Source organism: Poecilia reticulata, chromosome 17 (genome assembly GCF_904066995.2).
Source record: "Poecilia reticulata chromosome 17, P_reticulata-male-v2, whole genome shotgun sequence".
NCBI classification, from domain to species: Eukaryota; Metazoa; Chordata; class Actinopteri; order Cyprinodontiformes; family Poeciliidae; genus Poecilia; species Poecilia reticulata.
This window is the reverse complement of record NC_088846.1, coordinates 30,594,801-30,621,717: the sequence shown is the minus strand read 5'-3', so window position 1 is coordinate 30,621,717 and position 26,917 is coordinate 30,594,801. Positions and strand designations below refer to the sequence as shown.

The 26,917-nt window shown below is 45.6% G+C and overlaps 2 protein-coding genes across 2 annotated transcripts; one reads left to right on the top strand and one right to left on the bottom strand.

Moving 5' to 3' along the window:
• Positions 1-314: 314 nt before the first annotated feature.
• On the bottom strand, positions 315-15,238 carry lamc2 (laminin, gamma 2). The gene is made up of 21 exons (XM_008434674.3): positions 14,511-15,238; positions 10,171-10,347; positions 9,985-10,102; positions 9,348-9,469; positions 9,143-9,274; positions 8,881-9,070; positions 8,473-8,585; positions 7,652-8,038; positions 7,336-7,569; positions 7,130-7,266; positions 6,426-6,576; positions 5,869-6,074; positions 5,651-5,730; positions 5,435-5,572; positions 4,894-5,038; positions 4,626-4,775; positions 4,402-4,513; positions 3,453-3,649; positions 1,816-1,974; positions 1,638-1,737; positions 315-1,404 (listed from the first exon to the last, which is right to left on the bottom strand). Exons 1-21 carry the CDS (start codon positions 14,575-14,577, stop codon positions 1,151-1,153), a joined length of 3,369 nt encoding a protein of 1,122 aa, XP_008432896.2. The 5' UTR covers positions 14,578-15,238; the 3' UTR covers positions 315-1,150.
• Positions 15,239-20,834: 5,596 nt separating this feature from the next.
• On the top strand, positions 20,835-26,604 carry LOC145547914 (E3 ubiquitin-protein ligase TRIM21-like). Its single transcript, XM_081598088.1, has 2 exons — positions 20,835-20,927; positions 23,911-26,604. Exons 1-2 carry the CDS (start codon positions 20,846-20,848, stop codon positions 25,452-25,454), a joined length of 1,626 nt encoding a protein of 541 aa, XP_081454214.1. The 5' UTR covers positions 20,835-20,845; the 3' UTR covers positions 25,455-26,604.
• The last annotated feature ends 313 nt before the right edge of the window (positions 26,605-26,917 follow it).

Below are 26,917 nucleotides of genomic sequence, written 5' to 3'. Positions count from 1 at the left end.
TCTGAATGAACTTTATGAATCTAAAAATTAGTTTTATTGTTTAAGTTTCTGCTGTTTAAAGCCTTTATGTTCTTTAAACTATTTTTTACCACAACTGGAATAAATTACTGGCAGTAAAACTTACTTTACTTTAATCCCTTAAAATTAAAACTGTAGTTGGTTCCAGATAAAAATATGAGCTTTTATGTAAAATATTGTTTCAAAGGAGCAAAAATAAATCAACAGGATTTTTAATTTAGAAAAGTTCAACGTGATGAAAATCGTTTCTCTCAGAACCGAAACTCAGAAACATAAAAACACGATTAAACAGAAACAAAGATTTGAAATTGATTTTATTAGAAATCAATAAGGACGATTTATATTTCTGTTGTTCCAACATGTTTTGTAACAAAACTAATAAACATTTTTCATATCAGCAAAAAAATATGAATCTGTACAAGTATAAATACAGAAAAGATAAAGAAATGTATCCGACACTGATCATCAGGGAGCAACAATAATCTGTTAATAATCTATAAATTCATGGAAACGTTTCCACAACCTGCAGAAAGTGGAGAAATTAAAATGTTTTCTCTCCTTATTCACATAAATACTGAAACAAAAAGGTTTAATAAACAACATGAACACTAAGAAACGCCATGACAACCACCGTTTCCATGGTTACACACCATGACAACCACCATTTCCATGGTTACACGCCATGACAACCACCGTTTCCATGGTTACACATGACTGGCTGGACGAATTCAATTTAAAACTTTAAAGTTTGAAACTGTGGATTGTTAAATAATGCAGAATTTATGTAAAAGTTAATATAATAAACTTACAAACATCCGATTGTAAAATAATAAAATATATAAACGACGTCAGCCGGTTCTCCAGGGGTTTTTATTTATTTTGTAGAAAAATAATCTGAACACTAAAATGAGCAGAGTGGACCGACCGAGCCGGACCAGAACCGGTTCCAGAGCCGGACCAGAACCGGTTCCTCAGGAGGGTTTGATATGAACACCAGCAGATGGAAACTCCCTGGAGGAGGAAAGCCATTCTCGTTTCTGGAGCGTCTGAAGCGTGCGACCTGTGACCCCCGACCTGTGACCCCAGACCCCGACCTGTGACCCCTGACCCCCGGCCCCTGCTGCCCTGCGGCTCAGGGCTCCTCGATGGGCGGCGTGTTGTAGCAGCCAGCAGGGATGCTGTCCCGGATGTCCTCCAGGTTGGCGATGTCCCTCAGGATGCTGTCGATGTCGGAGTTGATGGCGGCGAGGCGGCGCCGATGCGCCTCCTCCTCGTCCTCCATGTCGTTCAGCCGCGGCCGCAGGCGGACCAGAACCTCCGCCTCGGCCCGGCCCAGAGCCTCCTCCAGCCTCCGCAGCTGCTCCTCGTCCACAACGTCTCCGGAGTCTGAGGGAGGCAGGAGGGATAGGGTCAGCATGAAGGAACGACATAGACCGGGTTCTACTGGTTCTACTGGGTTCTACTGGGTTCTAATGGATTCTAACACGTTCTACTGGGTCCTACTGGGTTCTACTGGGCTCTACTGGACCCAGTAGAACTGGTAACTGGGTTCGATAGAACTGGGTTGTACTAGGTCCTGCAGCTCATCAGAACCGGACCGGACAGGATGCAGAACCTACTCAGGTTGGCCAGCATGTTGCTGACGGATCTCAGCGTTTCCTGAACGGCGTCTTTGCACTGCTTGGCGTTAGCGAGCGCCGCGGTGGCTCCGGCAGCCGCCTGCAATGAAAACACCTGTTACTCCGTCGGCTCCACCCTCGGCTCCGCCTCCTGATTGCTCCTGGTCGCCATGGTTACCTCCTGGGCTCCAGCAGCCAGGTCCTCCGCCTCCGTCAGCCCGTCCCTCAGAGCCTCGGCCGTCTGCTCCGCTCCGGCCTTCAGCTTCTTGGCCTCCTGGTTCAGTTTGTCGGCTTCGCTCACCAAACCGCCAGCGTCCAGCAGCGACCCGGCCGTGTTCTGACGGACAGAACCAGAACTTCACGTTACAGAAACCCAGAGGAGAAAATTTCTCCCAGAAAAACCAAACTCCTGAGACTCCCTGCAGACGTCGTGGTGAAGGTCAGGCTAACAGACGAGAGTTTAGAGCCAAACTGAGATCAGAAAGATCCGTTTGATAAAGACCAAACATCCTGGGAGGTAAATATTGATAATCTGCTTCCTGTAAAGTTTGATCCGATTTGTTGATCCGATTTGAGTTGAGCCGTTCCGGCCGACCTGCTGAAACGGACCGAGCTTCAAGTTGGGTCATCATAAACGTTTTGGTTCCCAAAAACAAAGAACTTCTATAGTTTTATATATAAAATCTGTAAAATGTTCCAGTGTCATATCAGGCCTGTGTGAGGCAGAGTCACTGGAACAAACCAAGAACCCAAACCAGGTTGACCTTTGACCTTCCTGATTCCGGGGTCTTTGGGTCAGAGGTTTAAAAATCCAACAAATATCAACTTTTCTTTCAAAGATGTTTAAAAGTTTTCATTGTCACTAACAGTAAATAGTTTTTCTTTTTGAAGCTCAAATACTCTGGACATTTTGTATTTTTAAATAAACTCAAGCATCAGATTTTTAGAACTACTCAGTATTTATATATGTATATTTATGTATTCAGTATTTATGTAGAAAATTATATGTTGTATTTTATTCTTTGTTTTGTTTTTACATTTTGCATATTAATATATATTTCATATATTTCTGTTGATTTGCTGATGTTACAATTAAATTTCCAAACTGAGGACAATAAAGGATATTTTTACTCTATATAACAAAAGCACAGTTTATGGTCACATGGCCTAGTCCAAGTAAAGCTTCAAATTTCATATGAAGATTTTAATTGACTGAGAGGAAATAGGAGACAGGAGTTATGATGGGAGAAACATTAGCATAGCTTTAGCCTAGCATAGCTTTAACCTAGCATAGCATAGCTTTAACCTAGGGTAGCTTTAGCCTAGCATAGCTTTAACCTAACATAGTTTTAGCTTAGAATAGCTTTAGCCTAGCATAGCCTTAGTCTAGCATAGCATTAGACTAGCATAGCTTTAGCCTAGGGTAGCTTTAGCCTAGCATAGCTTTAGCCTAACATAGTTTTAGCTTAGAATAGCTTTAGCCTAGTGTAGCTTTAGCCTAGCTTGGCCTAGCATAGCTTTAGCTTAGAATAGCTTTAGCCTAGCATAGCCTTAGCCTAGCATAGCTTTAGCTTAGAATGGCTATAGCCTCTCGTATCTTTAGCTGTTCTCGGGTTATTTTTATGGTCAACAGTCACAACATTTGATTTGCTGTCAGAAAATAAAAACTAAAAACCAGCCAGAGAAAAGCAGTCAGGCTGTGAATCCTGAACCAAACTGCAGCGGCTCCTCGGCCTGCAGGGGGCGCTCTACCTCAGTTCATGCTAGGTATTGCTTAGCTTTAGTTCTCCATTAAAGTCTAACTGCTGTTTTTACCTGGAGGTTTTTAGCCAGGCCGTCCAGCGCGTTGATGTTTCCCATCGCCTCGTCGTGATCTTTGGACGCCGCGTCCAGAACCGACTGGGCCCGGCCGTTTTTACCCACAGCCTCCTGGATGGTGCTGTTGATGTTCGGAAGACGCTTGATGGCTTCATCGGCTTCAGCTTTGCTGTCGCTGATCTGCTGGTCGAAACCTGGAGGCGCAAACAGACGAGTGAGGAAAAGACGAGATCTACTGGGGAGGAGAACCAGCGGGGCCTGGTTCTGACTGGTTCTGACTGGTTCTGACTGGTTCAAACAGGCTGCCTGGTTCTGACTGGTTTTAACTGGTTCTGACTGGTTTTAACAGGCTGCCTAGTTCTGACTGGTTCAAACTGGTTCTAACTGGTTCTGACTGGTTCTGACTGGTTCTGACCGGTTCAAACAGGCTGCCTGGTTCTGACTGGTTCAAACTGGTTCTGACTGGTTCAAACAGGCTGCCTGGTTCTGACTGGTTCAAACTGGTTCTGACTGGTTTTAACAGGCTTCCTGGTTCTGACTGGTTCAAACTGGTTCTGACTGGTTCTAACTGGTTCTGACTGGTTTTAACAGGCTGCCTTGTTCTGACTGGTTCTGACGTTTTGAAAGGCTGACTGGTTCTGCCTAGTTCTGACTGGTTCTGACTGGTTCTGCCTGGTTCTGCCTGGTTCTGACTGGTTCTGACTGGTTCTGACTGGTTTTAACAGGCTTCCTGGTTCTGACTGGTTCTGACTGGTACTGCCTGGTTCTGACTGATTCTGACAGGTTCTGACTGGTTCTGGCTGGTTCTGACTGGTTCTGACAGGTAGTAAATCAGCTCCCTGGTACCAGATGAAGCCCGGTTCTGGTGAGCTCCACCACCAGAACCGGAGATGGGTTAGGGTTAACAGGTCCCATGGCGCCACCTGCTGGCGGGGCGGGTCCGTACCTCTCAGGGTGCTCAGGGTGTCGTCCAGGTCGTTGTTGGGGCCGACGCTCCGCAGAGCCTTGTTGGTTTCAGCCTCAGCGGTTCTGACCCGGTCCAGCAGCTTGTTGAACTCCTGCAGACAAACGTCCAGCCAATCAGAGGAGCAGCTTCTGCTTCCTGACTGACTTCCTGTCATCGCGACTGAAATATTGAGCTCACTCTGCTGGCTTCTGATTGGTCGGTACCTGCTGGGCGGTTTGTCCCTGATCCAACAGGTCTTCGGCGTCGGTCCGGTCATCCTCCACAGCGCCCAGCAGATCGTCCACGGCGGACATGTTCTTCTGCGCTGCCACCTTCAGGGCGTCCAGCCTGGTTGCCATGGCATCCACAGCATCCTGAGCATCATCACACACCTCTGGCTCAGAGACCTTCAGTAGCCACTGATGCTAATGCTGATTCTAGTGCTAATGCTAATGCTAGTGCTAATGCTAGTGCTAGTGCAGCAGCTCCTACCTTCATCGACGACGGGAGGTTCTTCTCCAGCCTGGAAATGTCTTTCAGCATGCCGTCGGCCATCTTGCTCTCCTGTTTGGCGTCGTCACTCAGACTTCCTGCTCGCTTCTCCAAGCTCTTCACATCTGCTGAGGTTTTATCGTATCTGGATGCAAACAGGAGAAAATGTTGATTCTACTGCAGATCTCCTGTTTTTCTAACCTGAGCAGAAAGTTCAGCTTCAACCAAATGTTTCATGTTCAGAAAAGAGTAGCTGACTATAAAACCTAACATAAAGATGAACGTGGAGTTTATGAGTAAACCAATGAAAATAAAACTATAAGGGCCCAGGATGGAGCCCTGAGGGGCAGCAGATCACTGCTCCAGATTATCATCTGTTAGATCATAAACATCTTTACTGCAGCAGAGGAGAAATGGCTGCAGGACATTTTGGACAGTTTCCTGTTTTCTTTTTGGCTCTAAACCTCATGAGGTCCAGGATGAGGTCATAGAGGGCGAAGGTCAGCGGTGACCCACAGTGGGGATCTGAGGATCCACTCACAGATCCTGCAGATCTCCAATCAGCTCCTTGACTTTGTTCTCCTTGTTCATCAGAGTCCGGATCAGATCCAGACTCTGCTTGGAGTCGCTCAGAGCCTCGTTGGCCGTCTGCTCCACGGAGTCGGCCGCCATCTTGTGTCTGGGAGGAGAAACAGTGATGATTATGATGATGAAGGAGAAGCAGATTCATCAGATTATTAACGGATTCAGATCTTACCCATCAGCCAGTCCCGTCGCCTGCTGCACCAGCGAGGACAGCGAGCCTGAAGGCAGCGGATCATCGCGGACAGGAAGCTCCTAAACAAGAAACAAAGCAAACCGTCTGGAAACAGGAAACAGGAAACAGGAAACGTTCTGCAGCTTCACATCAACGACGTTAAAATCCGATCAGGAGAAACTCTGGAGGTCGTCACGCTCCTGGTCAGCAGCTCTTACCACGGACTGGATTCTGGTTTTTGCCTCGTCCAGAAGTTTCTTCATGGCTCCGATCAGCGTCTCGACCTCCTGCACTTTGGACTTGAAGGTCTGCTGCTGCTCTCTGACGCGTTTGACCGTCTGTGAGATGTTCTGGACCTGCTGCTCTTCGGTCAGCTGACGGCTGCTGATGGTCGACAGGCGAGTCTGCAGCATCTTCTCCTGATCTGTTGCAGTCAGGCGTCAGGAAAAGGTTTCATTTCACCAACAACTAAATGAACTTATTCAGCTGCAGTACCTGGAATCTCCACCAGAGGCCAGTAAAACAGCTGAATAAGGTCCAGTTTGGAAATATGAACCAGTTATGATGTTTTATTACATTTTTTATGAATTTGGTGCGTTTAGGAAAAAACTAACTTTTACATTTTGTTCAAGAAAAAAAAGATTTAGAAAGAAAAATAAAAATGTTGTTGAATCAAATAGACCAAATTTAAGGTTTAGTGATTATTTTAAAATGATCACTAAAGCAGGAGTCTGATGTGAATGTTTCAAACATGAGGAAACGTGTCGTCTCTGACCCGTCAGCTGCTCGGCGTCCTGCTGCAGGTTCTTCATCAGACTCTCCATCGCTCTCAGAGCCGCCTCCATCTCGGCCCGGTTGGTCGGAACCCGACCCGGTTCAGAGAACAGGAGCTCCAGCTCCTTCAGTTTGAGGGAGTAAAGATCCATCTGAAGCACAGAAACAGACGAGAGAACGAATCCAACCTGCAGCTGAAACTCTGGAGCGTTTAGGAGACATTTGAAAATGACCCAAATCTTTGGTCAATTTGACTTTCAATGCAGAAGAAAATAAATTTTAAAATGAAATCTGTGTTACACTAACTAACTAGAGCTGCATCAGACTCTACAACAGTTTGTTGTTTTCAGGTAAGAAGCCATAAAATATCAGGAAAAACAAAAAACAGCTGATTTCTGTCTGATCTGAAGCAGCAGGATTTTCATCATTACAACCAATAAATTATTATTTATCATAACTACTTTCATGTTTCAGGTTTAGACTGAAATAAATGCAAATTTTTAACTGAAATATGTTTTTCAAGAAACATTTTCTTCCAGAATCATTAGAACATTAAATGTGACTCAGTTAATCCAAGCTTTAGTCTGTGGTTCAGTTTGAAACCTGCATTAGTTTATAATCCTTATGCAGCTAAAATCTCTTCTTTAACTGAAGCAAACAAGCTGCAGCTCCATCCAGCAGGGGGCGCTGCAGTAACACGCCTACCTTCTTCCTGACGGGGGTGAAGCAGGTGGGGCAGTCGGGCCGGTCACACCTCGGACCCTGGAAGCCCGGTCGGCAGCGGCAGCGGCCGGCCGCGTCGCACCGGTCGTCCTCTGAGCCCAGGATGTTGCAGCTGCAGGCTGGAAACATTTCTCAGATCAGATCCTGACAGGTTTCATCCTGCAGCTGAAGCTGGACTCTGGACTCACGTTTGCAGGCGGTGCCGGACGGGTTGCGGTAGAACCGGGGCAGGCAGCTCTCACAGAACCGACCCGTCGTGTTGTCCAAACACCTCAGGCATTCTCCGCTGGAGCGGTCGCAGCTTCCCGCCGTGTTGGCGTCGATGTGGCCGTTGCAGCTGCAGGGTCTGCAGGGTCGCTGCGCGCCTCGCAGGCCTGCCGGGTCGCCATAGAAACCCTCCCGACAGGTGTCGCAGTAAAACCCTGAGGAGACGCCAAACATTTACAACCTGCCACGCTGAGCAGGTGCCGGTTCCCTCGGTGTTTGGGTTCATTCTGGACTCACCGATGGTTCCCGGCGGACAGCGGAGGCACTGAGGCTCCAGCGCTCCGGCCTGCAGCGAGCAGGACGTCCTGTCCGGACAGGGGCAGCGCTCGCAGCTGCCCTGCTGGTCTCTGTAGAAACCCTCAGAGCAGCTCCGCTCGCCGGGCGTCTCGTCGGCGGAGTAGCAGTCTCCGGTCTGGGGGTCGCAGCTGCCGCCCCTGCAGCTGCACGGCTCGCAGGCGCTGAAGGCCCCGGCTGACGGCGTCCGGCGCCGGAACCCGGGCGAGCAGCGCTCACAGAAGTCGCCCTCGTATCCTGGTGGACATGTGCAGGTCTGGACCCAGCCGGCCGCGGCGCCGTCCCCACGCCGAGCCGAAACCAGGTTCACGTTGTCAAGGTAACCGCGTCCTGAAGGAAAGGACCAATCAGTGAGCAAACAGAAGAAACTGATTTTCATGTGCTTTAAAGTCTCATTGGCTTCTTCTTCTACTTTAAATAGGCCATTTCTGATGTTGATTAAAGGAACAGATGGTCTTTGACAGTCTCACATTTTCTACAGTGAAACTGGGTCAAATTGTAACTTTGGGCAAGAGAGACATAAATAAACAGTCATCAGCGTATAGAGTGATTCTAACTTTTCTCTCATGTTCATTTAAACAGACAAACATCAAGAAATGAAGGTGAAAACGGATCAATGGGCTTTATAAGATTCAAATATCAGCAGGATGAGTTTATGTCCTGTTTTAAACTACCTTAACTAGTTAATGTGACCATCTGGATAGTAAAACATCTGAGCACAGAAGGACTTTAAAGCCCAGAACCAGAGTGGAGAACCGTCTCACCATCCTCTCCGAACGTGGCCCGGATCTTTATGGCCGTCAGGTTCTGGAGGAGCTTCTGGAACTGGAATGAGGAAAGTTGAGGTTTCCACCTGCTGCTGCTTTTCTCATCCAGCCTGTTAGAAAACAGAAAACCTGAGGAACCGTTTCCGAGTTCAGACTAGTTCAGACTGGAGAAACACCAGGTCAGAGCTTCACGTCTTCATTCGGATGTTGGACAGTTTAAGTTTCTTCCATGCGAGTTTCATGGATGAAGCCGATGCTAGTAAAGCTAAAATAAACAGCAGGAGTTTCTGCAGGTTTCCACACGTTGGACCGTCAGGAATGTTTCACTCCTCTGGATGTTGGAGGCATCAGGAAGCTAATGAGGCGTCAAACACCTGAGGGGTCAGAGTGATGTCATTTCCTGACCTGAAGGTGTAGCTGATCTTCTTCCCACAGGGGACGACGGCCCTCAGGTCCCCCAGCGCCGCTGCCACTCTCAGGCCGCCGCCCTCCAGGACGACGTCGCTGGTGGACGGGTGGCGAACGCCGCGGTCCAAACGCAGCGAGAAGGACAGGTTCTGGCCGTAGCTCAGCAGCTTGTTCCCCAGGTAAACGTCTGCAGGACGGGAAACCCAGGTCAGAGGAGACGGGAGGACGGGAGGAGACGGGGAGGCGGAGCTTGTCTCACCTGGTGCATACAGGTAAGTGGGCAGGCTTTGTTTGGAGATGACCTCCAGGTCCTGGTGTTTGGGCGACCAGCGGAACAGAACGTCCTGAGGAGTCGTGCGCTGGACCGTCGCCACTGTCCAGCCATCTGGACCTGAAACCCGGCAGGTTGGGTTAGCTGGAACAGAACCACCTGGTGACCCAGAACCAGGTTCTGCTCCTGTTACCTGAGCTGAAGGTGGAGGAAACGTTGTGGACGGAGAAACCGGGCCGAGCAGAACATCGCTCACTGTGTCCGTAACAGAAACACGGCGGAGCCAAACTCCCAGAATCCTCTCTTTCCTGGCGCCTGGAAAACAGCCAGCAGGAAGTTTGAGGTGAAACTTCTGGAGAAAAACTGCGACTGGAACGACGAATGTTGGTCAACATGAAACATAAACCTGCAAAACGTCTGAAATCGATTCAAACATTTACTGAAATGATCCTTTAGTTCTGGATGGACATCAGATAAACGACTTTTACTTTTTCTTTCTTTAACCTTTTGTTTTACTGTTTAGAATTCAGTTCATCTATTTATTATAAGAATCCAAAATCTTCTAATTATACATCAGAAGATTTACAACAGAAGGAAAAACATTAATGAGTTTCTTTAAGCTTCTGTTTCTGATGCTTTTGGTTTTTCTTTTATTACGTCTTTGTATTTTTAGCATTAAAACGATTTAAAGTTCTGTGAGCAGCTGAATCTGATCTAAAACATAAAAACTATTTTAGTTGTTTTTATTCTGATGGAAGTAAAAATATGAGAAACGTAAAGAAAATCTGAAGATGATTAAAATGAAAACAGCTGCTGTCTGATGACGTCACCTGCTCCTGCAGCCGTCCGCTCCCACCGGGCCGTCGGGGCAAAGGTCACATTTGTCTCCAGAGACGCCGACCTTGCAGCTGCAGCGCCCCCTGCTGTCACACGTGTTGCCAACAGAACCTGTAGACGGAAAACCCGGTCAGACTTTTCCTGACTGGATGACGTCACACGGACAGGCGCGTCCTCACCTGCGGGGTTGCAGCTGCAGGGCGTGCAGCTCAGCCGCGCCCCCTGCTGGTAGAATCCGTCCTTGCAGCGCTCGCAGTGCCGACCCTCCGTGTTTCCCTGACAGTCCAGGCAGCGCAGGCCAGAGGCGTCCCGCTGGCAGAGCCGCGCCCGGCCGCCGCACTCACAGCGGGGGTCCGCTGCAGGACGAGACAAGGGGGCGGAGCTTCGTGAGACATCAGAGAAACTGATCCTGAGGTTCTTCAGAGGCGATTTACATTTAAACATTTCAGAAATATTTTCACTTCCAGGCCATGAATTGATGTCATCGAACTTTTTCTTCTACAGGAAGTTTGACTTGAGTTGCTGTTTTTCCCACAGATGTTTGTCTCCTAAACGCATCACTGTGTGCAGCTTCAGGTAAAGTTTGACTTATTTGGATCAAACTCACCTGATGCTTCATCTGTTTCAGTTTCTGCTTCTCTAATCGCTGAAGAATTTTAGGACTTCAGCTTCGTTTTGTTACCCAAAATCAAACAAATGTTTAGTTTTTATCCTTTATTTCTGTCTTTTTCTCCATCAGACTGAGTTTTAAACGTGTAAATTAGTTTCTTCTTGAGCTGCAGCTTCACACTGACGGCTGCATTTCTCTGCTTGTTACCCTGAACTGGAAACCAGTGACACCATCATGGATGCTGAAGATCTGAGCTGGAAACACCAAACTGGATCTGGATCCCAGCAGCTCACTGGGCTGAACCTGAACCAGAACAAGAACCTGCACCTGCACCTGCAACTGAACCTGAACCTGAACCTGAACCTGAACCTGAACCTGCACCTGAACCTGAACCTGAACCTGAACCAGAACCTGAACGAGAACCTGGACCTGCACCAGAACCAGAACCAGAACCTGAACCTGAACCTGAACCAGAACCTGAACGAGAACATGAACATGAACCTGAACCCGAACCCGCACCCGCACCCGAACCAGAACCTGGACCTGCACCAGAACCAGAACCAGAACCTGAACCTGAACCTGAACCAGAACCTGAACCTGAACCCGCACCCGAACCCGAACCAGAACCTGAACCTGAACCAGAACCAGAACCCGAACCAGAACCTGGACCTGCACCTGAACCAGAACCTGGACCTGCACCTGAACCAGAAACAGAACCAGAACCAGAACCTGAACCTGAACCAGAACCTGGACCTGCACCTGAACCAGAAACAGAACCAGAACCAGAACCAGAACCTGAACCTGAACCAGAACCTGGACCTGCACCTGAACCAGAAAGAACCAGAACCTGAACCTTTCTAACGTCTGATCTGGGGAAACGCCTCAGGGTTCAGTGACGACCTGCAGATCTCGTCACATTAGCAGCGTTTGGTGATGAACCGGAGCCGACGGAGGATCCGACCTGCTGAGACGTTTTCACGTTTCCGTCTGAAACGTTTTTATGTTTCGCCTGAAACGTTTTTACGGCATGAAAGAAACAAAACTGGAAATTATGATCAGAAAATAAATGATATTTCAGATTACGGCCAGTTTGATGTTTCATCAGAGATGATTGATGGAGGATCTTCAGCTGCAATATGTTCTAATCTGAACAATAAATATGGAACTTTTGATGAAAATGTTCTGATAAATCAGGATCATAAACCAGCAGGTTGACCTTTGACCTGTTTGCTTCATGCTTCTCTTTAAAGAGATAAAGTTATGTTTTATTTCACCATCAGAATCGACTAAAACCTGAACAATGACATGAATCTTTATCAATAAAACCCATTTGATGTTGAACAGGAACCAGAGGAGGAAGAACTGGACCTTTAATCTGGAATCCTGGGAACTTTTTACCCAAATGCTCAAATTCTGGGTTCAAATTTAGAAAACAAAGTTTGATTCATGTTGCTGCTTCAGTCTGATGGATGAATGAGGTTCTGACTCAGAGGTCAGAGGTCAAGGTCCGTCTGTCTGAGGTCCGTCTGTGACTCAGCCGACCGAACGGATCAGAACCGACAGCAGAACCGGTCCAGAGGAGACGAGCTGAGAGATTCTGATTCCAGGGAAACCGAGCCGGGGCAGAACCTGGAGGACGGCAACGGGGCAACAGAGCAACGGGACAACAGAGCAACGAAGCAATTGGGCAACAAGGCAACAAAGCAATTGGGCAATGAAGCAATTGGGCAGCGAAGCAATTGGGCAACGGAGCAATTGGGCAACAAGGCAACGAAACAATTGGGCAACGGGCAACAAGGCAACGAAGCAATTGGGCAACAAAGCAATTGGGCAACATGGCAACGGGCAACAAGGCAACGAATCAATTGGGCAACAAAGCAACGGAGCAATTGGGCAACAAGGCAACGAAGCAATTGGGCAACAAAGCAACAAAGCAATTGGGCAACGAAGCAACGGAGCAATTGGGCAACAAGGCAACGAAGCAATTGGGCAACATGGCAACGGGCAACAAGGCAACGAAGCAATTGGGCAACAAAGCATTTGGGCAACATGGTAACGGAGCAACATGGCAACGTGGCAACTTGCAATGGGGCAACAGGGCAAAGAAGCAATGCGGCAATGCAGCAACCATTACTGCAGCAAGATTTATTGGTTTTCCTTCTTTCTCACATATTTTCTGTATTTTCTGTTTTTTTCTGTTTTGACTTTTTCAGTTTAACCAGATTTTAATCATTATAAAGACTTTATAATTATTCAAACCAAAATATCTTTTCATTAAAGAGAAAAGTCAATTATTCATGAGTTATAATCTGTAATTAACTGTCAGAGAAAGAGTTTAAACGTTTCCATAGAAACAAACTTTTAGATTCTGTCAGGGTATGAATACTTTTGGACCCAGCTGTTCTCTGCAGATTTACTGGACCAGAACCAGCTGGTACATCTGGACTCTGGTTCCACCAGCTGAAGCTCTGCAGGTTGTTCTTGTTAAACCCGGTGGTGTTGGACCGGGTCGGAGCAGCAGAACCTCAGAACCACCAGCAGAACCTCAGAGCAGCAGAACCTCAGCAGAACCAGCAGAACCTCAGAACCAGCAGAACCTCAGAGCAGCAGAACCTCAGAACCAACAGAACCTCAGCAGAACCTCAGAACCAGCAGAACCTCAGCAGAATCTCAGAACCAGCAGAACCTCAGAGCAGCAGAACCAGCAGAACCAGCAGCAGAACCAGCAGATCTCCTCTGAGGTTCTGTTTGTTTCTCAGTCGTGTGCCGACGGATCCTTCTGGATTTTTCTCTGCTGTGTCTCCAAACTCCGTGTCCTGAGGCGAAGGCGGGGCAGACGGGCCCCACCTGGTTCTGTTTACCCCCTCAGTTTGCCCCCCTGCCCCCCGCTGGGCGTCTCCCTCCTGCGGTGAACTGAGGACACGATCTGCTGGTTTTACCTCTGCTTCTTCATTTCTTCCTTTTCAGGAGAATAAACATCTGCTTGTTGTTCTGAAGGAAGGCGGTTCTGTTCAGCTGGTTCTGTTCAGCTGGTTCTGTTCAGCTGGTTCTGTTCAGCTGGTTCTGTTCTGGTTCTGAGTCAGCCGGTCTGGACCTGCTTCACGTCCGAACAGGAAGTTTTACAGAAACATTCAAACATCATGCAGAACATTCTGACCGTCCGGACCTCTGGGTTCTGATCCGAAGCAGAAACAGAGAAGAATCCAACCAAAGATCCAGCAGTTCGTTTGGTAAAACAGAAAAATCCCCAGATTAAAAACCGAAACGCAGATAAAAGATGAAAAGCAGGAAGTAAAATAAACGTCTTCAGTTCATTTTCAGTGTTTTTGTAACTTGAGATGAGAAGAAACTATGAAAGAGAGACAAACACTCATCCCTGGGATTTGATCCCAGACTGGAGGGAAACCTGGTTCCGTCCAGCTGGACCAGTAGAGCCGACCCAGTCCAGCCTAGGAAACATTTCTGCTGAACATGGAGGTCAAACTGCAGCTCAGGAACCGGACCGGGCCGCCAGGCAGGTGGTCATAATGTTATGCCTGACTGGTAGATCACAGATCCAGAGTGGAACTGGACCTGGTTCTGAACCCAGAAGAAGGTCCAAACATCAGAACCGGGTCCTGGCACAAATCACCTTCCAGGATCAGAACTCATCTGGATCAACGAATCCATCCGATCCGATCGGTTCTGGTCCAGAACCAAAACCTAAAACCCAACAGAACCAGACTGAACAGAACCCAGCAGCTGAACAGAACCTTCACCAAACCCCTTCAGCCTCGTCTGGATCCAGATTCTGGTTCTGGTTCCCAGCTCACTGAGAGGAAACGATGAGAATCAAAACGGTTCTGATGGTCCAGGGAAAATGAGGCATCAGAACCAAATCTGAGCGGCAGAACAAGTCCAGGTACTCACAGTAGGAGGTCTGGACCGAGCCCAGAGCAGCCAGAACCACGCAGAGTAAAACCCAGCAGCTCTGCATGTCGGTGGATCCAGCAGAAAGTTCTGGTTCTGGGCGAGCGAGAGCCGTGTTTTAACCGCTCTGCTGTCCTGCAGCAGGTCTGAGCACGCTGCACATTCTGCCGCCGCCGCTGACTCACCTGTGATTCAGAGAGAGGCAGAGGAAATGACGGGGAGGAGGGGGGGACAGAGAGAGAGAGAGACAGGGGACAGAGAGAGAGAGACAGACAGGGGACAGAGACGCCTCACAGAGCTGGACAATAGCGTCTCTGTCAGACAGATGAAGGTCCAGATGTTTGCTGTAAACATGCAGCAGCTGAGCTCTGCAGAAAGGTCAGAACCAGCAGGGAGGCTCCAGCCAAAATGGAAATAATCTGATTATTTAATCCCTAATCTGTCCGTTTCTCCACATCCTGCAGGATCACCGAAGGTAGAAATAAATGTCTGCAAGAAAGAAAACAAAAACAGGAAAATCAGGACAAACTGACATAAAATGTCAACCATAGGAAGTAAAAGGAAACAAACAAAAGAGTGCAGGAATTTTCAATAAAACATTTAAAATCAAACATTTTCAATAAAACATTTTCAATAAAAAATTTTCTATAAAAAATTCTGGTTCTGACTCGGTTCTGACTCGGTTCTGACCAATTCAGTGTCTGTTCTGACTGTATTTTCCCAGCTGAGTTTAAAAACAATCTGAACATGTTTGATTTGGTCTAAGCTGTAATTTTTCCTCCCTGCAGCTTCAAATGTTTCCATGAGTTAAACTGTGACCTGAGGGAACGACACACCCTGAACCACACACACACACACACACACACACACACACACACACACACACACACACACACACACACACACACACACACACACACACACACACACACACACACACACACACCCTGAACCACACACACACACACACACACACACCCTGAACCACACAGACAAACACACACACACACCCTGAACCACACACACACACACACACACCCACACACACACACACACACACACACACACACACACACACACACACACACACACCCTGAACCACACAAACAAACACACACACACACACACACACACACACACCCTGAACCACACAAACAAACACACACACACACACACACACACACACACACACACACACACACACACACACACACACACGCAGTCGTACGCAGCTATCCAACAGGGGACATTCCAAAATGTCCCCTCTTCAACGGTGAGTCCCCTGTTGGTGAGTGTAAAATGACACGGATGTCCCCTGTTGGATAGCTACACATGAACACACACACACCCTGAACCTCACACACACCCTGAACTTCACACACACACACACACACACACACACACACACACACACACACACACACACACACACACACACACACACACACACACACACACACACACACACACCCTGAACCTCACACACACCCTGAACTTCACACACACACACACACACACACACACACACACACACACACCCTGAACCTCACACACACACCTACACACACACCTGTTTGTCTGGCTATCTTTGTGGGGACTTTCCATTGACTTCCATTCATTTCTACAGCCTAAGCTTGACCTTTACCCTTTTTCTAACCCTAACCAACCAAAACTCAATTCATACCTTAGTCCTAACTCTGACCCCTGACCCAAAAACAGGGGTTCCCCTTGTGGGGACCAGGCTTTGGGAAATTTGTCCCCACAAGGTATTACAAACACACACACCCTTGAACCTCAGACACACACGCCGAGCCACGCCTGATTTGTTCCTGTTGCCGTGCCAACGCCACACCTGAACACACTCACAGCTGCTGACTGGTTCTCCAGTCATATCCTACCTGGAAAAGAAATATTGTCCAATCACCATTTTTTAAATCCCACAGTCTTTGAAAGGTAATAAAAGGTTTTATGCTCTTTGTCTCTTCCCATAAAATGTGTTATTACTGATAAACACCATTTTTATGAATGAGAAAAAGGAAGGTACTAAAGTCCCGTCACATGTGGCATCACTGAAAAGCCCATAATGTCTCCAGATACCAGAAGGAATAAATTCAGAAGAATGAAGGGGGGAAAGATATATAGGTCTAGAAATGTCCTCTACAGTCTAGAAATGTCCTCTACAGTCTAGAAATGTTCTCTACAGTCTAGAAATGTCCTCTACAGTCTAGAAATGTCCTCTACAGAGGACATATTAATGTCTAGAAATGTCCTCTACAGAGGACATATTCAGGTCCAGAAATGTCCTCTACAGAGGACAGAAATGAACTGCTGGTAGTCAGGAGGATAATGGAGTTTCTGGTTCTGCTCTTTGGACTTTAGTCGCGTTCCGACCAGAACCTCTTATCTCAGTTTGGTGTCAGAGCAGCAGGAGGAAAATGATGAATAGTTTTTATCTGCTGGGTTTGGAAACAAACCAGTCAGCTGTACTGGTCCCAGTACTGACCAGTTACAGCCTGAAATCTGACTGGACTGGGAATCATCAACAGATCCACAGCTGGATGTAAGAAGTATGGACACCTTTAATGTTTGACCCTTTTTGTTGATATGATACACAGATCTACGTTATGATGCCCCCAGGTGACCTTTGACCCCATCCAATCACTGAACAGATGCTGAAAACAGAAAAACATCTGGGTGAGCAAAAGTTTCTCCAGTTGAACAGAAACACCACCCGGTTCTACACCACCTGGTTCTACACCACCCGGTTTTAAACCACCCGGTTCTACACCACCTGGTTCTAAACCACTTAGTTCTATACCACCCGGTTCTACACCACCCGGTTCCATATCAACCAGTTCTACATCAACCGGTTCTATACCACCTGGTTCTACATCATCCAGTTCTACATCGACCGGTTCTACACCACCCGGTTCTAAACCACCCGGTTCTACACCACCTGGTTCTACACCACCCGGTTTTAAACCACCCGGTTCTATACCACCTGGTTCTACATCATCCAGTTCTACATCGACCGGTTCTACACCACCCGGTTTTAAACCACCCGGTTCTACACCACCTGGTTCTAAACCACTTAGTTCTATACCACCCGGTTCTACACCACCCGGTTCCATATCAACCAGTTCTACATCAACCGGTTCTACACCACCCGGTTCTACACCACCTGTTTTTATACCATCCAGTTCTACACCACCTGGTTCTAAACCACCCGGTTCTCCACCACCCGGTTCCATATCAACCAGTTCTACATCAACCGGTTCTACACCACCTGGTTCTACATCATCCAGTTCTACATGACCCGGATCTATATTCCTTCACTGAGAGACTTTAAATCCTGCTGTAGTTGATAAATTACTAAACGGATTAAAATCTGTTTTAGGTTCTTTGATCCAGCTTTTTTCTGCTGGTTTTTGGATAGAGAAGGAGCTCCACCTCCACCTCCACCTTCACCTCCACCTCCACCTCCACCTTCACCTTCACCTCCACCTTCACCTCCACCTCCACCTTCACCTCCACCTCCACCTCCACCTTCGTACATATAAGTTTACTTCTAGATGGTTGTATTTTATCTCATAGTTTAAATAAAATGTTGTTTTGTTTATGTTGGTCTCAGAGACCCTGAAGTTTAAAGCAGTCCTGTGGTTTGTTCCTGTATTTGTTTCTTTTTTTCTGAAGTTGTAAAAGAAGCTGCTCTTTCTACAGAAACCAACTTACTGGTTACTAGCTGGCAGAAATGATCCTTTATGTTGGGGATCCGGGGTTTTGGTTTCTGTGGGGTTTGTTTGCACCTTTTTCAGTTATCCACTAGAGGGCGCCAGGGAACCGTCTCCAGTTGGAGGGCGTGGGCAGGGAGATAATTAAACATGTTTTAATTATTAAAATGATTCGCAGCCAATCTAATGTTGGACCTCAGTGGTTGTGTTGGGTTTTCTTTCATGTCAAACGGATTTGACAATAAAGACATTTGATGTTTTAGTGTCTTGGGAGTGCAGTGCATGCTGGGGGATTCGCTTTTTATTGGATTTATAATTGGCTCTGATCCCTTATATTTGGCTACATGTTGAATTTTAGTCCCAGATATCAGAGATTTTCCTCTTGCTGGCTCCATTTCAGACAATCAATCAAGTTTATTTGTGTAGCACATTTCAGCAACAATACAGTTCAAAGAGATTTACATCATAAAATCACAAAAATATAGTCATAAAAAAACAACATAATCTACTATTGAGAAAACCAGTAACAAACATTACATTTTGATGATCATCATCAATACACATCAAATATGTTGGTCAATGTTCATTTTATTTTGGCCACATTCTTATGGGAGACCAAATGGACAACAACCCATGATGCAGCGCTGCTCATCACGCTTTTATTTTGAAAACCGACACGCAAAATGAAGCAGTCACGTGACCCAGGTGATACGAGGCCTCGTTTGTTGTCAGTCACGTAGTTTTCATCTAGACAACACAAGCCTCGAAGCAGGGCTTCATCGGACACGCCCCCTTTTTACTTGGTACCTGGAGGCCTGGATTCAGGTGGACCATCACTACTATCCGCCCTCCAGCCCTGTGATCCACCCGACCAGCCAACACCTTGGAAAAGCCTTGCCTACCTGGCTCTGCTTGCCTCTCCCCGCTCGCCCTCCAGTTAACTACAAGTGACAACTGTCAGAGTCCTCTCAGAACTGAAATTCCCTTCCGCATTTGAACTCACCATTGCTCTCATCCTGTGTGCTGTAATCCCCGGATCCCGGACCAGAGTCGATCTCCAGTCGACTGTTATATCTTGTGTTGTCTGAGCTGTAAATAAACCAATTCCCCTCTGAGTGTTTCTGCATGTGGGTCAAGAACCTCAAACCCATCATGACGGCGGCAAATGTCACCAGGCCGGAATCGAACCTGGGACCTCTGCCATGAGTACTAAGGCCTCCACATGTGGGTCGAGCTTCACCCCTGAGGTGGAGTTTCAATGCATTTCAGCGTATTGCTGTTTCCCTTCAAAATAAAATGAACATTGCCCTTCACTCAGAGGTTTGGTCTGTTTTGCTGCAGTGCAAACTAGTTGGTAAGGTACTGGATGTATGTGGAGCCCTTACAGTTGAAAGTAGTATTGTTTATGACTAACTTAAATCTGCCGTACTCAATACACATGAGTTGGTGCTCGAGGAATACAGACTGTTTCAGAGCCTTAAGGAATACCACTACAAAGGAATGTGGGCGAGCTCTTGGAGCGTTTCCTGGTGAACTGTGTCGGTCCTCTGCCCAGAATAAAAACTGGTAATCAGTTTCTCATGACAGTCATCTGTGCTGCCTCTTGTTTTCCTGAAGCCATCCCACTTCGGAAAATCACAACACCCGCCAGAGGTAGCTAAAGCTCTAATCAAGTTCTTAACGTTTGGTCTGCCTCGAGCAATTTTCCGTCTAAAGTCTTTAATCAGACTCCTCATTGTGCTACATTCACATGGTTCACATGTGAATCGGTGGCTGATGTGCCCTGGGCATGAAGCGTTTAAATTTCTTCCACAGAAATGCGAGCAGTAAAACCACTCCTGAAGTTCAATGTCAAAACTGCTTCTTGACTGTTAAATATCGACACCATGCCAACTCCTGTTCAGTTTCCACAGAACAGGCGAGTTTGTGATTCAACCAGTATAACAGGAAGGATGTTTTGTTGGGGTAACGGTTCACACCTGGGGCTTCAGCAGCTTTGGAGCTGGAGCGAATTCTGCAGGGCATTAAAGCCAGTAAACCAACTGGACTCAAAACATTTATATACTGGCTCTTTATTATTTCAGGATATCCATGAAGATCAGGTTTCACAATAGATGCCCAGTTGGATTTCGGCCTGGACATTGACTAGGCAATGCAATCTGGCTAAAGATACATAAATATTAACTATTTGATTGATAGCCATCTTTTTTCTAACTGCAGTCAAAATCTAACCAGAAGTTAATTCATTATTCCACCAAATATTGTTTTATCAACTCTTCCTGAGTTAAAACCTTAGTATTTGTCACAGATTGTTTTGGTTGCTTTCTCATTTTCTGCACATAAATACTAAATGTTTGGTCAGAATTTTGGAAACATGTTTTCAGGGTTCATAGAATAAAAGAAAAATGTTCATTTCACTCAAACATATGACGTTTTAGCGTCAGCTGTACTATACAACCTTCAGTACATAATGCAATTCTTAATTAATTTTCATGAGGACGGTACTTTTGGATAAACATAAAAGAGAAAACAACTGTAGAAAAAACAGCCAGTCAGGGGCGGGTCACCACCGTTGAAGATGGTGCCCCGCCCCTGAATACTTCAATGAGTCACTTCAGACACATAAAAGTGAAACCCTGTCAGAACATCAGCACAGCTGCAGGCCAGACAACTGAACCAAACACAGGTGAGTAGGACCCATTATATTCACCGAGTTTCAGCAGTGGAGGGAAGCGAAGCAAAAAATTGTCCTGACAATTGAGTAGCATCACTTGTACAAGTAAAAAGTAGCAATCCGAGAAACTACTGAAGCAAAATTGTATTTAGTAAAGTCTACTTCAGTACCGAGTGACTGATCAGAACTTATGATTTAATATTTAAAAATAATGACAGATAGGACCAATATGTAGATTTAAGTAAAAATATATATATTTTAAAGACTAAAAATATAAAAATAATACAAATAACCTAATTATAAAATAAATTTACACAGAAGAAACATTTTTCAAACTCCAATGCTTTCAAAAACTTATGAAACTAAAACTGGTAGTAGGGAATAAGTGTATTCAGAAGGGTAAAGTTCTTCCCGTGACAATATACAAGTTTATCTTTATCAGAGGCTCAACACACAGAAGATTAAATTAAGACACTTTGTAACTGTATTATTGTGTCTGGTGCATTTTGGTTAAAACATGGTTGTTCTTCATTACTGCAGTGGGTAGAATATTTATACAATGTTGCTCTCAAAGGAGTAGCTGTACGTTTTCATATTATTACTCATGTAAAAGTCAATTATACTCTTAAAAGTATATATATGTTTTCACAAAGTTACTTAAGTAAATGGCAGAACAAAAAGAATAGTAAGATAAATTCTACGTACATTTTTAGTCTGTTTGTCTATTAGACAAACACAGACATTAAACCATCCATCCATTAATCATTTATATCTTCTTATGCAAAAAGAATTGAGTAGAGTTAACACACGCAGTCATGAAGGGAGAGACGCGGTCAGACAGGTCTTAAGTCCATCGCAGGACAACACAGACACAAGCAGGACAGACATACCAAGCAGTTAAGAGAGACAGTGAAAGCAGCAGCCATGTTTTTGGATGAAGATCCCAGAGATCCCAGAGAGGACAAACAGAATATGCAGCCTTTGTTTCAACCATGCAATCTACTGCCCCATCCTGCAGTTCAATCAATCAGTGACTTTATAAAGACAAAAGTAAAAAAAAAAAAAAAGATTTATCTTTAGTTACAATTCAGGAATAATTTCTTGGCTGTAATTTTTCATTACAGAGTTTCTGCATTTAATCCGGCTTAGTGTCCACCTGTGAGAAATGACAGAGATGCACCTGTCTTGACATCAAGTCAAAATTAAATAGAATCCGGGAACTACATAAATGTTGACTAAACACACAAATGGCCTACACTAATAATGCGTCCTGACGGATGGATGTATGGCGCATGTTTCTGTTAAGAGTGGAAGCAGTTGGGGTTTCTCCACTATTACTGCTCCAGGCCTTTTTCACCTGTATTCTGGTTCGGCAGGGAGCTCAGCCAATCCAAGGTAAGGGTGCAGGTGATCTCTGCTGGCTAATTTTATTAACCTAATCCTAAATAATTTAAGTAGTTTAGTACATTTTCTTATCAATAATAGTGAAACACTGAGTCGATCGGAGAGAAATGTCTTTTAAATATTTATTTAGATCACAGCAAAAAAGAAAAGCGTTGATTCTCAGAGAGCAAGCCAGACAGAGAGAAAAGAAGAAGAGGGAGAAGTGAAACTTAAAACACACAATTGTATTTTATGTCTCTTCAGCCATGTAGACAGACGCCTCCCATTTTCCTCGGCTTCCCAGGGAGTCTCTCAGGTTTCTTACAACGAAACACCTGAAGCCCTGAAACAAAAACCTGGTTCGGGTTCGGGTTCGGGTTCGGGTTCGGGGAAGGGAAGGGAAGGGAAGGGAAGGGAAGGGAAGGGAAGGGAAGGGAAGGGAAGGGAAGGGAAGGGAAGGGAAGGGAAGGGAAGGGAAGGGAAGGGAAGGGAAGGGAAGGGAAGGGAAGGGAAGGGAAGGAAAGGAAAGGAAAGGAAAGGAAAGGAAAGGAAAGGAAAGGAAAGGAAAGGAAAGGAAAGGAAAGGAAAGGAAAGCACCTCCCTGAAGCTCTTATCAGTTTCTATGTCGTCATTAGTAGTTAATAATATATTCTTGCTTTCTTTGTGCGGCCAACAGTACATTAGATGCTGACTGATAACCCCTTTGCACTGTACAACATAGAAATACTATATCAGAAGTATAAAAATCGAACTGAAGACCTGAAAACAGGAGGGATGGAAAACCTGGTTACTGAACACATGCTCAAAAGATCCATGTGGACGAACACACAGAACCTAAATCAGTCAAAGGAACCAGATTATTTAAATGAAACCGGAATTAAAGATGAATAATTATTTTAATATATTAATAATTATTATATGCATGGATATGTAAAACCATCCATCCATCCATCCATCCATCCATCCATCCATCCATCCATCCATCCATCCATCCATCATCCATCCATCCATCCATCATCCATCCATCCATCCATCCATCCATCCATCCATCCATCCATCATCCATCCATCCCACCTGGTCACCAGTCTGTCGTAGGGCTTTGTTGTACATGTCATTCTATATTATAACTTTTCTATAGCATACTTTTTTAAGAAAACAATAAATAAAACAGGAATCCATTTTCATCAGTCAGTTGTCAAATCTTTCACCATTGTTGAATCGTGTCTAGACAACAAACTGAAACAACATGCAGATCATTCAAGACACAGACTTTGTCACAGAACGTGGTCATATGTTGGAGCTAGAGACGAAGACGTGTCCATCCCGGCTGACTCCCATCCTCGGTACCTTCTCTGCCACTGCCTATCAGATTATGTTTAAATAAAGGCTCTAGAAAATCCCTGGATGGATATCTATTCCTCTAACCTTCCACACCATCAGATTTTAATTATATTATCTGTGATTTCAAGTAATGCACAACAAATCTTCAATTAAAATGGAAACATACAGTAAATAACATTCAATAATCAACAGTTAGGTTTACTCTATAAAAGCTGTTGGTCAATAGTGTCATTGTGATGATATGTTTCTCTGCGTTGTCTGACTTTTGTAGGAGCAAAGATGACGGCAGAGGACATCTTGGAGGTTTTAGAAGAATTAAATCAGGAAGAGTTTGAAAAATTCAAGTGGTTTTTACAGCAGCCTGAGATCCTTTCTGGGCTCCCAACAGTTAAAAGAAAACGCCTGGAAGGAGCAAAAACCCTCGACATTGTGGACTTGATGGTTCAGATCTACACACTTGAACGGTGCATGGAGGTGACCTGCAAGATTTTAGGGAAAGTTAACAGGAATGACCTGCGGACAAGATTGCTTGGCTACAGGAATTCAGAAAACGTGACGTGTCTGCAGCACGATAAACCTCTGGAGCTGTTCTGTAGGACCGACCAGACATGCGTCTGCTCACTCTGCTCTGTTTCAGACCACAAGAACCACGAGTTTGTTCCTCTGAGAGAAGAATCTGAAGGAAAGAAGGCAGAGCTGAGGAAGACGGAGGCTGAAGTTCAGGAGATGATCCAGGAGAGACGACTGAAGATCCAGGAGATCAGAGAGTCGGTGAAGGTCAGTAGAGATGCTGCAGACAGAGAGAAAGCAGAAGGTGTTCAGGTCTTCTCGGCTCTGATGGAGTCTGCTGAGAGAGGCCTGAAGGAGCTCCTCAAGGAGATCCAAGACAAACTGGAAGCTACAGAGAAACAGGCTGAAGACTTCATCAGAGATCTGGAGCAGGAGATCTCTGAGCTGAAGAAGAGGAGCTCTGAGGTGAAGCAGCTCTCACAGGATGAAGATCCCCTCCACCTCCTCCAAAGCTTCTCCTCCCTGAAAGATGCTCCACCCACCAAGACCTGGACAGAGGTCAGAGTTCATCCACCATACTATGAGGGGACTGTGGTGAAAGCTGTGGCTCATCTGGAGGAGAAAATCAATGAGAAAATAAAGGAGCTGATGGAGGCTGAGCTGAAGAGGATCCAGCAGTTTGCAGTGGATGTGACTCTGGATCCTGATTCGGCTCATCCTAAACTCATCCTGTCTGATGATGGGAAACAGGTGAAACATGGAGATGATTGGAAGAATCTTCCAGACAATCCAGAGAGATTTTCTACGTATGTTAATGTTTTAGGACAGCAGAGTTTCTCCTCAGGCAGATTTTACTTTGAGGTTCAGGTGAAAGGAAAGACTAAATGGGATTTAGGAGTGGCCAGAGAGTCTGTAGACAGGAAGGGAATAATCACTCTTTGTCCTCAGAACGGTTTCTGGACTGTTGGGTTGAGAAATGTAAATGACTATGAAGCTGCTGCTGGACCTCCAGTCCGCCTCCATCTCCATCCTGGTCCAGAGAAGGTCGGGGTGTTTGTGGATTATGATCAGGGTCTGGTCTCCTTCTATGATGTAGATGCTGCAGCTCTGATCTACTCCTTTCCTGATTGCGACTTCATGGAGAAACTCTACCCGTTCTTCAGTCCCTGGCCTAACGATGGAGGTGAAAACTCTGCTCCTCTGACCATCTGTCCTGTTCATCAGGATGAATGTTGTTCTAATAGTTATTCATGGTTTCCTTCATTTTCAATGAATCTGTTCGTGACAAACTTCCAATCTGAGTGATTCTGTAGTGAAATCTTAACATGACCATCTGATTGGATCATCCTCAACCTCAAATCCATGAATCAAATTGTTAGCTCTTATATCCATCCATCCATTTTCCAACACCTTGTCCCTAGTGGGGTTGGGAGGTGCTGGTGCCGGTCCAGCTAACGTTCTGGGCGAGAGGCGGGTCATCCATCCACATGACAGGTATAAATGATCAGAGAAAGGACAGAGAACAAAGTTATATTTAGGCAGAAGCTCCAGCTGTCCTGTCCATAGTGTCCTTAAGTTTCCAGCCTCAGTCTGTGTCTCTAGTCTTGTTAAACTAGAGACACAGAAATTAATTTAAAACAATGAAGACAGCAGGAAAAATCCACAAATAAATATCAAATATACAATACCTGAGATATGACAGATCCAACCGTCCCCTGTTAAACAGCCTCATCAGGCTGAGGAGATCCAGACTGTGGTTCTGGACCAGAACCGCAGCCAGTCACATGTTCCATCTGAATCATTTTATTGTGTTTTATTCTCTTTCCTTGAGGGAAACTGAACTGTTGGTTATATTACTGAACATAAGTCAAATACATGGAGACTCGCCTCGGGATTATTGATTTTACTGTCTGAATTTCTATCTCATGCTGTGCTTCAGTGTTGACTTTTATGGAAACTGGTATTTGGATTGTTTTTATTTCATGCTCAAATGACTGTTTTTTACTTTGGCAAACTGGAATAATGGTAGCAGGGGAGAGACCTGGTCATCAGGTAACAGATAAAATAAATAGTACAAGCCTCATTGTTCTCTCTCGTTAAGTGAAGCCTGGCATGAAGCTGCATCACGGTTTGATCTACACACTGGAGAATTAGCCTTTCTCTATTAGGTTCTGGATGTCTGAGGTTCAGGAAGAGTCAGCGAGTTGAATTCAATAATTCCATTTATTAATACTAAAATGCAGCGCTGGTTCATTTTTCATATTCTCCTTACGAGAGACGACAGCAAAATGGCCCCCAACAGTTTTTAGCTCCCTTTGTTGGCCTCTACCTAAGCCACGCCCTACAGGGCATTCCTTAGCATGTCATTTCCTTTAGCCTTAGCTTTGAGTGCATGTGCTCCATATGTGTGCGTGTGTACGCAATGTTGGGTTCTCCAAGGTTCTTGGGCCTGCAGGCTTAAACCCCATAGAAAAACTTCGGAGGGACTCAAACTCCGTGTTTCTCAGCGACAGCCCAGAATCCTGGCTGATCTAGAGAAGATCTGTGTGGAGGAATGAGCCAAAATCTCTGCTGCAGTGCAAACCTGGAGAAAAACTACAGGAGACCTTTGACCTCTGTGACTGCAGACGAAGGCTACCGTACCAAATATTAACATTGATATTCACAGGTGCTCCAACACTTATTTGCAGCAGTAACACACAAATAAATTATTTTAAAAACTCATACATTGTGGTGGCACAGAGGTTAAGCACAAGCCGCATAAGGAT